Source organism: Barbatula barbatula, assembly GCF_947034865.1.
Source record: "Barbatula barbatula genome assembly, chromosome: 7".
Taxonomy (NCBI): Eukaryota; Metazoa; Chordata; class Actinopteri; order Cypriniformes; family Nemacheilidae; genus Barbatula; species Barbatula barbatula.
The window spans coordinates 21,533,109-21,549,836 of record NC_136770.1 but is presented as its reverse complement, the minus strand read 5'-3'; the positions used below and the strand labels follow the sequence as shown (position 1 = coordinate 21,549,836).

The 16,728-nt window shown below is 38.9% G+C and overlaps 1 protein-coding gene across 1 annotated transcript; it reads right to left on the bottom strand.

Moving 5' to 3' along the window:
- Positions 1-12,427: 12,427 nt before the first annotated feature.
- On the bottom strand, positions 12,428-15,698 carry gdf5 (growth differentiation factor 5; the record flags this gene model as incomplete). Its single annotated transcript, XM_079460692.1, has 2 exons — positions 12,428-13,290; positions 15,035-15,698. The coding sequence occupies 2 exons, from the start codon at positions 15,696-15,698 to the stop codon at positions 12,428-12,430; spliced, it is 1,527 nt and encodes a 508-aa protein (XP_079316818.1).
- Positions 15,699-16,728: the final 1,030 nt, after the last annotated feature.

Genomic DNA, 16,728 nt, shown 5'->3' with positions numbered 1-16,728 from the left:
CATATTGGAACAAGCTGAAATCATCACTTGATTTTAAAAGAAAGGAAGGAAGGAAACTCTTAGTTTTCTATAGTTTGCGTGGGGGGCAGGTGGCTGTACCCTCTCTTTCAACCTATAAAGCATGATGGGACTTTGTAAAGTAAGTGATTTGAAGGCCGTGTTTGTTTATAGAATTTGATCTAAGTTCATAATTAGCTTAAACCTGATTAGGCAGGAGCTAAAGCGAGTACAGCTGGAACTGTTTTTTGGAGAGAGGAGGAAAAATTACGTTTTTTTTCTCTCTCCGTCTTGCAGACAGAAAAGTACGCCAATGTCTCTAATTCCTGGACTGATGGAACTCGGTAGGCATAGACGCTTTTTGGAACTTGTGATTTAAAGGAACAGTTTGTTACAAAATAAAAATTGGGTCATTATTTACTCAACCTCATGTCATTCTTTCTTCCTCATATGTTTGTGGGATGTTTGTGCTAGTTCTTTCCGTACACTTAGAGCGTATAAAGCAGGAAACTGTCAAGGTCTAAAAGTTCAAAATAAGCACGAGAAAAGTTGTCCATATGATTTAAAAGAGCCGAAACCCCCCAAAATATGTCACAAACAAACATATTACGTATATTTTTATAGTATAGTCATATGTTTCTTTTTAATTGGAAGAAATATACTTGTAACATCGCTTTGCAGAATTATATTTTATTGTTGCCTATGGTTTTTTCCTAAGACAAATTGATAAATGCCCAAGCATCTGTTAGATGGCGAAATGTTACTGTAGATGCTGAAAGAATTGAGGATGGAAAGAGGCTTCTTATATATTCTAGCATTGTGTTTGGACTAAATGATTGGACCTTTTTTTCGTTGAAATATAATAGTTTAGCTTGAATATCATATGAAAAAAATATGTTGAGTTGGTCTCTGTACATGATGGTCAGACAGCAAGTTGCGGCTTTGTTTCTCATAGTAAGTTGACCTGAATAAGTGGACGAAACTTTTCGATAGTCGAAAGTGTAAGGTTGCTGAATTGTGATCGAAGGGCACAAATGGACACTTTTCAGCTTGTAAAAGGTTTTTACAGAGGGTTCCAGGGGTTATAGTGAGTTTACAGGACTGATCTCTGGTCAGTGTTGTGTATTTCAGGCGATCTCAGTCAGCACCACAGCTCTGTTCTCTCTTTACTGTTAGCAGTCAAACAGTATGTGAAAGAGCTCCTTTCTTTCACTCTGACACTCCATCGACCTCCATCCTGCTCTCTCTCTCTCTCTCTCCCTCTCTCTCTCTCTTTCTCCATTGCACTGTTACACCGCAAGGATTCTTAGAGTCACTGAAACCAAGCCTGCCAAACAAAGACATCAATTATATTTTTGTGACACTCCAGGTTTTACTTCAGTTACACCCCTACACACACACATATACTCTCTCTCTTTCTCTGACACATGCACCAAAATATCCCCACAAAGCCAAAAAATGCATTATTTGTCCCCTAAAGAATATATGTACACATACTTTTTGCATTTCTCTATGTATCCTCTTTTTTGTTAAAAAAACACGAAACCTACGAAACTACTGTAGTACTCCATACTACAATTCCAGGTAACAATTTAACCGTGAAGGAATTATTGTACCTATTAAAACAATTCTTGGTGATAGCTGGATGTAGAAGATCATTTTACCTCACTGTGGGTGTACAGCATCCCTCACTTGCTGCAGTCTTTGCTGTTTTTTCAAAGTGCGTGCATAGCCAAGACAAATAGGTACCGCAAATTTGATAAATAAGCCAAATTTACATTTATATTACATTTCTCATTAACAAAAATCATATGTTGGTAATGAGACATAAAAAATATATTAATATTAACAAGATGCACTGACATTACAGTGAATGGCAAGGAATGCGACACTCAATATGGCCGCTGTTCAAAGTCCCGCCTTCCAGTAAAACGAGCCAATTGTCAATCAATAAAGACTGACGATTTCTTGGGGCAGAGCTCTCATGAGGCGATGGCACAGTAGATGAGGCAACCTCGAAAAAGGTGTTTTTTAGCACAATTTAGGCTTAGCAAACCAAAGTGATGAAACAGTTCATGTAGTGTTTAATTGCTGATCTGAATATGCTGTGAAATTGTGATTTTCGCCAGTGATTTCAGAAATATCTGCATTCCACCATTCAAGTAGATAGGACTGTGGACTTGCTATAGCTGCCCAGTGGCATTGCAAAGATGGCCGCCGAGTGGCACGACTTCCGAAAACGGACTTTGACGTAAACCTAGCAAGATGCATCTGAATGCATTTGAAGAAAAAGCCTATTTGAGGTTTACGCCAGAAGGCAAGAATTTCATCAAATAACTCGCACAAACATATGGTATAGTTCCAGAACACCTGGAATATAGCGGCTTTTCTGAACTGAATCTCAACACTTGTCTCTCTATCTACACTTTGTACAAGTTTCCATCTGGTTTCTATTGGTGAAGCTGAGAAGTCCAGGAGAGACTATTTGGCCATAGGCCAGAGTCTCCTTGAAAGACTGTGCTCTTTGGACTGGATATATATATATATATATATATATATATATATATATATGTGAATATATTACATGTATATATATATATATATATATACAGTATAGATGAATTAGAGTCGGTAAGACTGTAAGAACCGGTGTGTGTTACTGTGGGTTTGGTCAAAGCAGCTGTTTTTGTTATTTTGTCTGGACTTTTTTGTGGTTTTATAACACAAGATTGATGGGACAGTTGAAAGGAGAAACAGTGAATGTGATTATCACTTTTGTACGTTGTGACTAATCCAATCACAGTTCAAATGTGAGGAATTCAGATGAATCCAGTTTGTATTTGCCTTACAGGGACAACTTGTCATCACCATATTTGAAGAGCCTTTCTGCTTCTTTAAAAGGGAAGTTATATTTTTTTTTAAGAAAATTTGGTTTCCTATCCCAGTTCTTGTGCAGAGATGATTGAGGTGCTTTCAAAACATTACTCATTACATTTGACTCAAGAAGTGACATAGACCATGCTACAAAAAAGAAATAATATAATAGACAGAATGTTTTTGAGAAAACTCATAGTTTCTTTTTCTTTACAATTTTGCGGGCCGAAATTTTATTTTATTAAAGTTTTTGAAATGGATAAGTCTTTGCCAAATAACTCAAAATAACAAAAGCAGCCAATTAGATATAACAGCATAGATAGGAACCTGCTTAAGTAGCATCTTAGGCAAGGTTGCCAGTTCCGTGGATTTTGTGTTAATGATCTCTTCTATATGGTGATTTTAAAGAAGAAATTGTGTGTAATTCATAACAGGGTCTGAAAAATTATCGTTTTAGGTATATTAGAACCATATTTTAGTTTTGGTATTAGTCCGTGGGTCATCGGACTAGTTTAGGCTAGGAACGTAATGCAGATCTGGCAAGCCTGACCTCAGGGTGACCTCAAAAAGTTGGCTAATAAAATGACTTTGTATATATATAAAAATATTAAATCTATACAATAATTAGTTTAAAGTAAATTTGTATAATGAAATATCCAGTTTTAAACACAAATCTTTGTGGTTGAAACTTCGATTTCTTTCCCACTACTACACATCTGTGTCTGTTTGTTCTGATTAGAGCGTCTTGGAGATTCATTACGGAACTGTGTGTTTGTTTGGCTGTAGAAAGAGAGCGTTTGCGTGATGGATGACCGCAAACCGTCAAGTGAGGAAAAGTGTTTTCAGGTAAAAGGCTTGAGCCACTTAGGTTGGATGATCATCTGACGAAATGAGACTATGAGTCAGTTCATTACATGACATTTCTCCTGTGATCCTCGCTGAGGATGTCGCACGCTCATCTTTGATGCCGTGTTAGACTGCAGTTAACAGCAGGACAGCTCAGAATCTCCAAATCAAAGCCAGTTGGAGCTGCGGCGTAACAAGAAAAAGTCTGAAGATCCGTTTCCATTGCAAAGAACCTGTTGTCCTACAGAAAGATTCCATAAAAATCTTTGTTTTTAGGTGTCTCTTTATTATCTATATTTTCCAATGTGATAAATTCAGGTAATGGAGAGCAAATTTAAACAATTTCGTGTGTTCTGTCAAGTTTTATAAAAGATTTTGAGTGTCTCAAACTGTGCTCAGATTTCCCAAACACTATATTTTTTATGAATCGATTTTTAGGTCTTTTTCTTTAGGGAACTGAAATATTAATAGAACCAAAAATGATTTCCAGATTCTCAACAGATTGAGACTGTTATTTAACTCTAAAACAAGTCGACTTATTCTAAACCCAAGCAGGGTTTCTACGCCAGTCTTTTGGTTTAAATCCTTATGGATATGATGTTGACTATTGTTCTTCATATTAGAAGTACTACAATTTGTTCAAACAGAGTGATTTTACCATCAGTATTTATCAACATGTCTATTATCAATAAAGGACATCTGTAGAGATAAATGTTCCTCGCGGTTCACTTTAGAAAGAGCAGAAAGAGTTCACGGTGAAATATTCTGAGGTTTATATTTTCTATGACGGGCCCAATTGAACAATTTATTACTTTGAAGTTGCTCTTAGGAGCGCGGCTTAATGAAGTAATGTTTTGTTAAACTTTTGACTTTCCTTAAATAGTTTTCTTTGAAATACTTCAAGAGATATTAATAGACGCAAACAAAACTGTTGGAGAATAAAAAAGACAATTAAAAAAAATGTGGATACTCGGTTTAGTCTTGGAAGAATTTAAAGGTGCAGTATGTACGTTTTTGGAGGAAAGATTGATAGAATTGCAATACAATATACATACATTTTATCTTCAGAGGTGTTTAAAGAACTCACATAATGAAGTGTTATGTTTATATTAACTTAGAATGAACTATTTCCATCTACATACATCCACGGGTTCCCTTGCATGGAATTTGCCATGTTGTTTCTACAGTAGCCCTAAACGGACAAACTGCTCTAAAGAGCGCGTCTTGTAAATACGTTATCTCCTTCGGCAAAAAAGCAAAAACGTGACGACATCTACTGTAAGTTCTGTGTCAGCCTCCGTAGTGCTTCGAAATTAAGTGGTGGAGTGAGCCATTGGTTGCAATTCGCAACCTCACCACTAGATGCCCCTGAATTCCATTCACTGGACATTTAATGATATCTTGGAACATCTAAGCAAAGTTTTTTCCAGGAGAAACATTTGAGATGGCAGAGATGTAAACAAAGGTGCTCTCTAACTGTATTGCTGTCAAGGAGAAACAGTTGAGACGTTAAAGAGACTTTCACTTAGACGCCTCACTATCTCACTCTCTACTCAAAGCAAAGCTGCGCTGAAGGAAATTGCTTTGGGGAGCGCCTATATTTTCATATTTCAGGGGTGGTGTGTTTGCCTAGCACCTTACAGAGAGAGAGAGCTCTGTTTTCTTAATGACGGGTAATGGGTGAGAATGTCAGCAGAATCTTGTAGTCGTTGTGTGTGTGTGTGTAGTTTGGGGCCCAGCTCCACCATAAGTGAAGTTAACATTTGGTGCCAGATGCAGGAACTGTCAGCATGTTAGTTGAAGCCACGTTGCACAAAACCACGATGAACAAAAGTCGGTTCTTACATGATTTGTTCCCCCTGGAAACGGCAGTTCAAGGCTGGTCTCAGATGAAACAGATAAACACACACTTAACAAGATCCCTCACTCTGCTCATTCATGGGAGACCTGTGCAGTGGCTGTAAGTATGCCACCTGTTTCTGATACAGCATTAAAGAAGGACGGAAAAATATCCAGAAACGCAAAGAACTATTGCTGTGACGGTGACCATGTTCAGCTCATGAATAAACAGCCACAGTTTAAGATGAATGCTGTCGGGCAGTTTAATAAAGAACACTTAAGGCTGCACATTTTTAAGTACTTAAAATTTGAAGTACTTTACAAGTTTGAAATTATGTTTTAGTATAGTTTGGTTTCATTTTAGCGGATAGTTCACACAAAGGAAGATATTTAGAAGATTGTTGGTAACCGAACAAAGGCCGTACCCTTTCACTTCTATTGTACTGACACAAAACCAGTGCACGTCAATGAGTATCGCCATTGTTGGGTTACCAACATACTTCAAAATATCTTCTTTGTGTTCTGAAGGAGAATAAAAGTCATACAGGTTTGAAATGACAGGAGTTAAATGAAAATGACATTGTTGCGATAACTTCTGAATCTCGAATAGAGACACTCAAATATCTGAGACACAGGTGGTTTAAGCAAATGCTTCCATTTAAATAAATGATATATTATGAAGATGTGGTTTGTATTTGCTTTAAAACAAACTAAATGTTATTTAGACTAGACAAGACTCATTTTCTGAAACTGTTGATGGAAAAAATATAATACTAATACAATGTAAATCCTTTTGGTTTCTGAGATCCTCAAGGGCTCCAGCAGTGGCTTGTCTGAAGAACCATCTCTTATCAAAGCTCTTTTTGTGCATGTGTTCGAGTGTTGAAATGACGGTACGTCGTCGCGTGTGTAAGAGTGTGCCGTGGTACTGAGCTCGTGCGTCAAAGACAGCGTAAACGCGAGTGTACCTGTGTGTGACTGGGGCTTAAATATGACGGCCAATCATAACAGGAGAAGTTAAGAAGATGTTTGTGTAAGTGCTGGAAATTTCTCTGTGGGAATTGCCTGCGCTTTACCGTAAGCTCTGATTACAGTTGTTTGCACAGATGCCGGCCAGCAAGGTAGGAGAAGGATGTTCAGGTATAAAGACACAGTCTGTGGAGGCCCACTTACCATCCAGACCCAAAACCGTCCTGCAAATATTATTTTTTAACACCTGAGCATGTTCTGAAGACCTGAATAATGACCTCTGGCTAATGGGGAATCAAAATTGTGCGCGGGCGCCGTTATAATCCATCAATCTGGGCCGAATTCCGCGAACAGAAGATCCTCTATGTTTTGTGTCAAACTCTCTTGCTATTCTGTTTTCGTCTATTAGTTTATCCATGAATTTAACACTGGAAGCCTTCCAAAGGACATAACAGATCCTGACTTTTGCGCCTGTGCTCTGTACAGTTTTGAATGATGAATTAGACCTGTTTCACTCTTTAATATTAGTCTTAAATCACATAAAGGCACAGAGCAAATATACAGCCTTGGAAAAAATGGATAGACCATTGCAAATTTTCGTTTAATCAGCATTTCTAGATGTATTGTGGCCATTCTAGTCCCGTGTCTGTTGAATTTCACAAGACAAAATGACACATGATAAAATATTATTTCCTAAATGCATGTACAAATACAGTTGTTGTATTGCTTTAAAGTGAATATGAACTTTGTATATTGTATTTGAGGTCTGAAACAGAGCACCTTTTCTGTTATTTTGACCTGTTTCTCCAGTTTTCAATCTTGAAATGAAAATCCTTCTGTTTATTCACCCTCATGTGAGTAAAATTGAAAGATTGAAGATTAGAAAATGAATGAAAGGATTTTCAGTGCATAATGAATAAAGTTTGATGAGTGAGGATGAGTAAACAGTTACAACATTTTTATTTTGGGTTAAACCAAACCAAATAAAAGAAAAATGACAGATGTGATCTTATCGCAGTTACTTATAGACATCGGTGAGATTAAATGGAGAGCAAATGGAAACCCAGATATTTTCTCTTAAGGGTCACTTAAGAAAAAGGGGCTGAAATTTCAGACAAACAAACACATTACTTCATTAGACTTTCAGAAGAGATCTGAACAATGTCTCAAACTGAGCTTGGACTTGCCAAGTCTACAATAAAAAAATCATTATTTTTAAAGACCTTATACATTTCTCATCAAATTTACACAAAACCAGATTATTTTACCCTCTACAATTCATTTTACACCTCAATACTTAAAGTATAATAACAATCTTCTCATTTGTTTTATTTTTACTAAGCAATTTTTGAAGAAACATCTGACAATGTTGATACTTAAATGAAACACAACTGAGAACTCCTTAGCTATAAAAGCAATAAACCTTCCTCTGGGAACCCTTCAAATATGACAGCTTGAGTTATTTACCTTTTGCTGGCAACATTTTAAAGCAGAACATTACTGTGTTCATCAGTTAATGCAACGTGGGGTGTGTTTTACACAGGAAATGACATCACTGTGTACATGAGCGTCAGGTGGTTCAAAGGGTTCAGCATTGTTTTAAATGGCATTACTGTGTGTTTACCCACCCGGCTTAGGTTTCATACTTTGGCCAAATGCAATAAAAGTTATAACAAAACATACCTGTATTCTCTAGAAATCCCAATACAAGCACCACTCGATTTCATTTGACAGCCTATACCGAGCCATGTTATTCCCAGCGGAACCTGTTTTCTTGTTGAAAAACCACTTCCCTTCTATTCTCGGGCCCCAAATGGCTTCCAGCGAAATGTACAATCGAACAATAATAAATACGTTTTATTGCACCGAGCATGATTTGCCACTTCGACAACTTTAAACCGCTATTGAAAGAACAGGGTCTCAAGAACCCGAAATATTCTCGTCCGCCCCCTTACAATGTGCTATACATTAGTGCATTCGTCTTTCAACAAGCTATAAGCGCCAACGTAAATTCCGCCTCCTCAGTTCCCATTTTAGTCTGGTGTGAGGAGAACGCACGCCTGGCATATTACAATAAACACAATAAAACACGACGGTAAGGACAAAATAAATATTCCCACAGGGTGGCCCGCAAATGTTAGGAGAGAAATACAGGTTTGGTGAAAACCGAAAATGACTTAAAACGTCTGTGTAGTATTGCAGGTGTGCGCCATGTTGGGAAGAAATAGAACAGGATCAGAATAGCGAATATTGCATGTGGTTTTGTTTTGGAACCAAGATTGGATATGCAATACCAAACCCATAACCTATATATATTAAAGTTTTTTTTTCCTTGCACGTTTTAATCATAGGTTTTTTGTTAGGGATGAGGGCTTTCCATGTTGGGATCTTTTTTTGGTGCCACACTGCTGTATGCTTTAAAGGGATAGTTCACCACAAAATACAAAATGTGTCATCATTTATTCACCCTAAAATCCTTCAAAACCTTTATAACTTTCTTTGTTCTGTGAAACACAAATAATACATTTTGAGAAATATCTCGGTGGTTTTGTGTCCATACAATGGAAGTCAATGGGGTCTCATGTTTGGACCCTTCTAGGCTGTTTCTGTTTCAGCGTTGATCACTTGTAATTCCTCTCGCTGTCACAGCGCCTTGCATGCTGTTCTTACATCATTTAATAATAGAAAATAGAAGGAGGCATATGAAATTATCTGCCTCCAATGGAATGCCTTGATGCATGGAAGCAGCTGCCAAATCCAGTGACTGAGGTCGCAGAAACATGCATGCCACCCATCCATCCCGCTCTCCCACGTTGGCTCAAAAGCAGATCAGAGTCTGTGGGGATAAGCATCGTCCAGTCCTCAAAGTATCAGCACAGCGGCCAAAACCAGGGGGTCATGCTGGGAGGATTATGCATGAACGTCAGAGGTGGTCTTGCCTGACTGAATGACACAATATTGGCTGTTTCTTAAACATTTGTCTGTCTGGGTTTGTTGGCCGTGTCTGCATTGTGCACCTGATGTATAAGGGATAGTTCACCCAAAAATAAAAGTTCTGTCATCCTTTATTCACCCCCATCTCATTGAAAACTGAATTTATTTCTTCAGAGGAACACAAAAGAAGATATTTTGAGAAATGTCTCTGTGGTTTTGTGTCCATTTAATGGAAGTCAATGCAAAGTGCGGTTTCTTCAAAATGTCTTCTTTTGTGTTTTGCAGAAAAACGACACAATGGTGAGTAAATAATGAAAGAATTTTTTTGTGGATTTGCCCGTGTGTGTTCACTCAGGTCCTGTAAACATATCTGTTAGAGAATTGAGCAACTAATAAACATCTTCTTCTAGTAACACGGTGGAGGGCCTGGGAGTCATTCAGGTCATGAGTTTTTGTTTTAAAATATAATTTTTTCATAGTATTTGAATGAATAGTACTCTATATTGACTCTTTAAAATGTAAAGTTCACAAGCGGCGAAATGTTTGGTGTTAAATATCCTCTCGTGTTTTATAACCTCCCATCTAAAAGAATTCATTTCTCGATCCCTGCTTTACCAATATTCGTACATCTTTAGTTTCCTTTTCCAATACATATTAGCCCGCTATATGACCTGCAGACATCTGTCAGGGAAATATAAGATTGCGTTTGAAAGATGTTAAACATCGTTCAAGGTTTCCATGCTAGAGCTGATAACAAGCCAACAAAAATGTTAGTCCTGACAGACAGAAATGTAGAGATGGAGGGAAAGGGCGAGATTACGCTTTAGGAAACACGCTCTTAGCGCAAAGCAATGGGAAACCTATAAAACCGAGAGCGTGTAGAGACTCCAGAGCATCGAGTGCGTCGGCCAACGCTAATACAGACATGTTTTTGTCAACTTTCTCAAAGCATCATTGTGAAATCTGCGCAGGCTAATGGGTGGGCAATTAAAGTTGTATTCAATTAGATACACGGGTTAAAGCGGCCGTCGGACGCGGGAGAACAGGTGGCTCTACTTACATGAGGAAACAAAACATTTCTCCATTAGACTGTGTGATCCTGTACAATCTGATCTAGTTTGACACTCTGCCATGATCCAGGGCCACATACAGTGACAACAGAAACCCGAACCTGCAAACAATTCATGTTTTTGCTTAAACAGCTTAATGTTGTGAAAAAAGACACCGTGTGGAGTTCATGCTTCATAATTGAATTGAGCCGGCTTGTATTGGCCCGTGCATGCGTGTGCAGTATTCAGATTTAGAGAATATAGATTGTGAGTTAAAGAAGTGATTTCACTGTCATCAACAGTGAAGGCACACATGGATCCGTTTACGATCATTGCCAAGGAAAGAAATAGTTTCTGAGAACATGAACAGCCCGAGTTGTGATTTCATAATTACGGTAATTCTAACAAAACATAGATGCAGCATAAACATGAGGTTTGTTGCATAACTGCATTTTTTTTCTTGCAATGTGAATGGAAGCATCGTGCCAGAGTATGTGTTCTATCGCAAAAACTCCTTAAAGGGAACGTTTAGTCAAAAACAACGCTTAGTCGAAAATCTGTCATCATTTATTCACCCTTATGTTGTTCAAGGCCGAAATACACCGGGGACCAGTGTTGTTTGGTTACTGATGTTCTTGAGAATATCTTTTCATACAGGTATGGAATGGCGTGAGGATGAGTAATGGACCTTTTTCACGTTTCCAGGTTTCTCAACGGCATTAGCGTTAACTATGTCTGCGTAATTTGATGCAAAGGTAATATGATACAAAGTATAGTGTTATAAGCGTATGTACGTTTAAAAGAATTAAAATATAAAAAACTTGAGGATTTACGATGCTGATGACCGTCAAACGCATCATCACAGGCTTGTGAAAAAGGTCTGTGATGAAACAATTTTCATTTTTGGGTGAACTATCCCTTGAACAGCATGAAAAAGAAATCTTCTTCTGAATTTTTTCTGGGTCGTTTTGTTTATTTTGACAATCCACTGCTATCAGTCAACATTGTGAAAATACTACATAAAAATGTACATTTTAATTATGAAAATCATTTTTTAACTATTTACAAACATGTTATCTCTGACAGTGCTGACATCATAAAAAATATCTGTTTTTCACTCATGTTTAAATGTATTTGTAGATCTTTACACCCTTCTGCATTTGTATAAATGGTTTACATCACAATTACAAAAGAATGTTGACGTTCACCACGCATAACCCTTAAACCTAAAGCAAAGTAAATAAAGAATTATATTTACTTAGCATTGCAATACATGTCATTTTAGCCTAATAAAGACAACAACATCACTGTATATAACAGCTGGACATTTTATAAAAAAATTGCTTAGAAAAGAAAATCTCAGAAAATATGCTTTTGTTGAGCAGCTTATATTTGCCAAACATTGCAAGACCACTGAACTGTTTTAAATATCTAGTGATGAGTAGTGGTGCATTTTCACCAGCAGGAATTTCTTGATCAGTCAATTTTGCAGCCAATCACTCGAGTCATAATTGTCATGTGACTAACTTTGTATTCTCAAGAACATGACGTCACGATGATGCTGATTGGCTGTGGGCCGCACGAAAACACACCCAGTCCCAAAACCCTGAAAATCCAGAGCCGCGATGTCCAAGGCGGCACACATTGAACAAATATTAAATGTCCATTTCACACAAAAAATGTAAGTGATGTTTTACATGGCCTAACTCACTAATCTGACATTCATATAAATGTGCTTTCTTTTTGGAAACGAGGCAATTTGAGACATGTTACAAAAAAGAAAGCCACTCCAATGCCCTCTAAATCTCTGGACGCGGAACGTGCAAAGTCCTTTACGTTTAAAAAGATAGAGACACGAGGAGTCTAAAAGAGTTTCTGTGTCCCTCACATCTGTGTAAATGTCTGCAAGCGACCTCCCGCTACCTGCAGCCACAGCTCTCCACGACCATGTCCTCGTACTGCTTATAAACTACGTTATTGGCCGAATCGATGTACAGAATGCTGATGGGACTCAGTCTGGTTGGGACGCAGCAGGTGGGAGGCGTGGACCGAGGATCCATGGAGTTCATGAGGGTCTGGATGATGGCGTGATTGGTGGGCTCCAAATGGGAACGGATGGGAAAGTCGCAGACCCCGTCGCAGTGGAAGGCCTCGTACTCCAGAGGAGCGATGATCCAGTCGTCCCAGCCCATGTCCTTAAAGTTGACGTGCAGTTGCTTCCGGTTACAGCGCTGCTTGGGGTTCTTGGGTAATTTTTTACCGCGGGGCAACGGCGCTCGACGCATCCTGCGCTGGGTGAAGAGGTACTCATACACCGTCTTGTTGTCGTGACCCGAACGGGCTTTGATCTCGTTGTAGAACAGACCTCGCTTTTTCGTACGTCCAAACACGACAAAAAAGGCCTTTTCTTTCGTTTGTCTACTCATCCGACCCAAGCCGAGTAATGTCAAGTCAAGCGGTCGGCCTTGAGCCACCGCCTCCAGCTCGAAGCAAAGCTGAGGTGTGTTTCTAAAGTTCTTGTACTCTTTCCAAATGTCAAACACTTCCCAGTTAGGCGCGTTGTGTTGATCGACAGTGAGAGACTTGACCATGATGGGCGTCTGCTTACCTTTTGCACAGGTGTATAATATCAGAGAAGTCGTGCCATCGTAAAATGAGGTTTTGCGGACGTCCATGTGTTTCTTTCGGAGGATGCGCAGCTCCGCGCCCAACAAACCCTCCTTCTCCATAGAGCTGATGTTGAAGAGGTATCTCTGACGTCTCAGCTGGGTCACACGGTCATCTGTGAAGATCAAGGTCAAAGGTCACAAGAGTAGTGCTCAAAACATTACACTGTAACGCAATGACAATAGACCAAAATACAATTGAACTTCTTTATAATGTGATATGAAACTCAATTTCAAGATAAGTATGCCTAAAATTACCTAATTTTACTTTTAATTATATCTCTTAAAAGTATGAGTACAAGTAGGCCATTTTTCTGGCAGTTAAGTCCAGTATACTTAATTTTAATGTTTTTAAGTAATGTATTTCCCAGGTATGAAAAGTACACTAAGTACACTTAAGTAGTATATCCATAATGTACTAAAAGTGCTCTATTGTCACACATTCATTTTGCACTTAATATAATAAAAAATACAGTTTTTTTCTTCTACTCAATGTGTATTAGAATGGCACAGTACTCTTAGATCTTAAGTTTATCTTAAGCAGTACTAAAAACTCATTTCTAAATTAGTGTGTGAACATAGAGGACTTTAAAGTACATTTGAGTGTACTTTTTCCACCTGGTAGAAAAGGTCGACTGAAAACTACTTTCCTATATTTAGTTTATATTTAGAAAGTGTACAGATTTGAAACATAATGTTTTTTTGTAATTGACCACTGCCACAGTACATTTATACACATTTATCATTCTTACAATGAGTTAACAGATTTTTAAGAACACCAGAGCTACATTTTTCCACGATCACAGATCACACTTTTGGTGTGTGTGCATGTGTGCGTGCGTCCCTTCTGCATGCAATGCAATATGAAAGCAGTGTATTGTAAAAATCAAAGGTTTCATTTTATCCAAGAACAGTTTGCTTTCAAAAGTATATTAAAACCAGACGTCTTCGGCCTGGCGACCACAACACACTGTAAACACAGCATTATTATCAACCTGCAGCTATTTACTAGTGGGCCTACCACCGTGACATGTGGCTTTCACTAACACGGCCTGAAAAACTTGCATGGTGAGGGCAGAGAGAGTGCAATTGATTAACTATGTGTGTGTGTGTGTGTGTGGGGGTGTGTGGGTGCATGCTGTGTGCGTGCGCACTGTAGGAATTGTACAGAAAAAATGTGCGCATTAAGATATTTGTGTCAATTTGCTTGCGTGTCGTGCCTTTCCAAATAAGTTTCATCTCACTTTTCATTTGAATAAACGCAAAGGTCCAATTTAGTCTCATATGCAGTAGACTTCAAATGGGCTCAATGACGTAACATTTCAAGTGTGTCAACACTCTCCTGCAGTACTTTACCTTAACCACTTCTATAATTTCTGTACAGTCATTTTATGACCTCATTTTAATCTAGAGACTATGCTAAATCTTTATGTATATTTAAAGTATATTTGCCACTCAGCGGGACTGTTCAGGCGAGCTGCAGAAGTGGAAGAAAAATGAGGTGAATTAGTGACCCTTTAAACATCTCAAATATAAATGTTCCCTTTACATAGTCAAATGTTTGGACACAGTCTTTCTTTATTATTGTTATTTTTTTAATTTTAGAATAAAGGTGGTGTCATCAAACTATGAAATAACACAAATGGAAGTATAGGAACTCAACATTTTTATAATTAAAGTTTAGATTCAAAGCAGCCACCCTTTGGCTATGCAACTCTCCAACTTTATATAGTGTGTTCTGTTATCATTTATTTAACACGTTTTATGAAACTAATATGTCTTAATGAAAATGTGTACATGTAATCTTTTAGCTTTTAAGTAAAGTTTCTGTTTGGCAATATTGACAAATGTATACCACACCTTGTCCTCTGTCCACAAAGCTGGTGATGGTGTTGGCCATCCCAGCCTCGTGCAGGACACTTGTATTGACCTCTCCGCTGGTCAGTGACCAGTACAGGGATAGCATGTAGTCATGCGGCGTGACCAATGGATGCTTGAGTGCCTCGTTTTCGACCAGCTTAATTGTTCCTTTCGCTCTCAGCGGGGCTGGTGCTTGCGCTTTACTTTTCAGCACCGCGGTTTTGGGCTGAGCTGCTCTTATCGCGGACGGCACGGAAGATTTGTGATTAGAAACTCCATGTCCTTTGTTGTGTCCCGCTTCGTGATGGATGGTGGAAGAGGATGCCGCGCTGGATGCAACGCGCGCCTCATCCATGGGTACCCAGGAGCGCACGGCCTCTCTGTGTCTTAAGCCAACAGGTACAGTCACTGGGTTGGCCTCGTTTTTTATCAGAGGTGGCCCAGTCCTGATGCGAGATATCTTCGCGTTGTCAACGGGCTTTCTGAGCGTCGTGCTGTTGCGCGCTCCCGTATACCGTAAAACGCTTGGATTGGGTTTGTCCGCTCCGGTGTGTCGGTGACCGGTGCGCTGTGCCGCCGCTCCGGGGAGCGCATGCGAGATAAAGTCCAGTTGTAAAAGAGTCAAGCAGCCCAGTAAAAGAGGGAAACTAGTCAGAACTTTCATCCTCTGATCTTCCTTTGAGATTTGGTGATGAAGAAATGACCAAAAGCTGTTGGTGCGCTACCATGAACGGATTTGGAGAGGTAAAAATTCAGATTCGGAAACGTCTGGTCAATTGTTCTGTCCAAACCATTCCTATGAGACGTGTTCCTCAGAACCATAGTGATCCAGTTTCAAAAGTAAGCTGCATCTAACATTCAGAAACGCGCAGTGGCTCTCCTGGAAGTCCAGCGGTTCTGCTTGATATCTTGTACGAGACTTGTTTAAATCCCACTTTTTCTGAGAGGGAAGGATGGCGTAATGTTCCCTCTCTCTCCTTTCTCTCTCTCTCTCTCTCTCTCTCTCTCTCTCTCTCTCTCTCTCTCAAAGTTTGAACATGGTCCAGTGAAAATAGCACACGCACACACACAAATGTGCAGGTGCTTGAATTGTGCGCAAACCTGAGCGCAGGAATTGGAAACGGAATTCCAACGCAAACGGGCTTAATTACTCTCTGATGTCATGCTGTCCGGATTTATTGAAGTGCAATATTTCTTCTTAAGCCATGACTCATTGAGTACATAAAACCAAAGGCTTTTGCATTAGGTCACCAAAATGAAGCCTTGGTTAGGGTCCTGAATAAGCCAAGCGTCAGATTTGATATGCAAATTGGACCGGCATTAAAACGATTTGATATGCAAATGTCGTTTTTATAGGCAAATGAGACTGCAATTAAACAATATTTTATTCAACACTGACACACCCTTTAGAAACGAGACGTTTAGATTTGTTCCTTAAACAGTGGGCTACTGCTGTATTGTATTGCAGTTTAATAATCATATTTTTAGGTTGAAGTAGATGCTTAAGTAGGCTAACATTCTCACTTTTTAAATGCTCTATAAACAATGAGAGGCTTTTGCCCGTGAATAAGTTTAAATTGTCAGTTGCCACATTATCATCCAGAAGGCAGTTTTGGGGGATTTAGAAACTGGCAGTGCCCTCCTTTCCTTCTGAATCTCAACCATACAGTACATTCATATATAAAACTTCTCCT